Raw genomic sequence first — 1,165 nt, forward strand, 5'->3', positions numbered from 1 at the left:
CTTCCTCTAACTTGTCAGGAGCTTTGGTGAAGATGTGGTAAGTGCTGGTATAATAATCCAGGTCATCCTTCATCTCCTGACGTAACAAACACCAATCACATTTACATAGTGATATCATTCACAAAATGCTTTGCCTGTGTCCCGAGTGCTAGAGACTAATTTACTGGATAGGCTTTGTTGTTGTTGTGTGAGAGAGGTGCAGACATTTCCGTGGACTCCCTTGTAGAACAAGCCACTGGAAGGGGCTCCTTCCTGGTGGTGCCCCGGAGTCAACTGCCCTTGGGACGACGGGCAAGCAGTCCCAGCGTCTGAGATGGAAAGTGCAGCAGAAAGAGTGCGTGTTAAAAGCCTAAGAGAGTGGGGGCCTGAGGGTGGAGGGCTGGGGTCCAGGCTCCTGGTCTGTGAGAAGGTGACGCCTCCGCTAATTCTGAAAGTGAATTCCCAGGCGGCGCTGGTGGCAAAAAACCCGCCTGCCAGTGCAGGAGACGTAAGAGATGCGGGTTCAATCCCTGGGTCGGGAAGATCCCCTGGAGGAGGGCACTGCACCCCACTCCAGTATTCTGGCCTGGAGAATGCCATGGACAGGGGAGCCTGGCAGGCTACAGTCCACTGGGTCACAAAGAGCAGGGCACGACTGGGCCACTGACACTTTCAGGTTAGTTCTGGCCCAGCCCTCTGGAGCTGGCACGGTGATCAGGGCTCGGTGTGCCCGTGAGAACAGAGCACTGATAGAAAAAGTCCCCCCGCCGAGCCATGGCTCCAGAGCCCACAGAAGCACCCGGGCGCAGGGCCCGCTGTGCCCCCAACCGCCTGTCTGCCCCCTGCTGCTGGCTCGCCCCCGGGGGCCACTGCAGGCGACACTGTGTTCTAGCATCTCTGATGACTATCTATACGGATAAGGGGGACGGGCCTGTTAAAGTACCGCTACTCCGGGAAGGATGGGATTCGCAACTCATACTCCCCTGAAAGATGAAGACGCTCTTATGAAACAAACATGGCGTCTACTGTTTCACAAACCTCTGACATCGTCATTTTTGTCAACTTCATCTTCTGTGTTAGGAAAGCAGCGGTCTTACTCAGCACTTACTCAGCACTGCTCGAAGTATTGTCAGATTGCGGTATCGAGTCACAGGGAAAGCAAAACATTTCCTGACCATTTGCAACC

At 54.6% G+C, this 1,165-nt stretch overlaps 1 protein-coding gene across 1 annotated transcript in view; it reads right to left on the minus strand.

The window, feature by feature from the left end:
• LOC104989684 (glycine N-acyltransferase-like protein 2) overlaps window positions 1-1,032 on the minus strand; it is a 4,636-nt gene extending 3,604 nt beyond the window's left edge. The window contains exons 1-3 of the mRNA XM_010841431.1: window positions 1,018-1,032; window positions 771-887; window positions 6-76 (exon numbers count right to left, since the gene is read on the minus strand). Of these exons, the coding sequence (XP_010839733.1) occupies window positions 6-76; window positions 771-887; window positions 1,018-1,032 (203 nt within the window). The remainder of the gene's footprint in view (window positions 1-5; window positions 77-770; window positions 888-1,017) is intronic.
• Between the last annotated feature and the right edge of the window lie 133 nt (window positions 1,033-1,165).

This window comes from Bison bison, unplaced genomic scaffold, assembly GCF_000754665.1.
Source record: "Bison bison bison isolate TAMUID 2011002044 unplaced genomic scaffold, Bison_UMD1.0 scf7180017847036, whole genome shotgun sequence".
NCBI classification, from domain to species: Eukaryota; Metazoa; Chordata; class Mammalia; order Artiodactyla; family Bovidae; genus Bison; species Bison bison.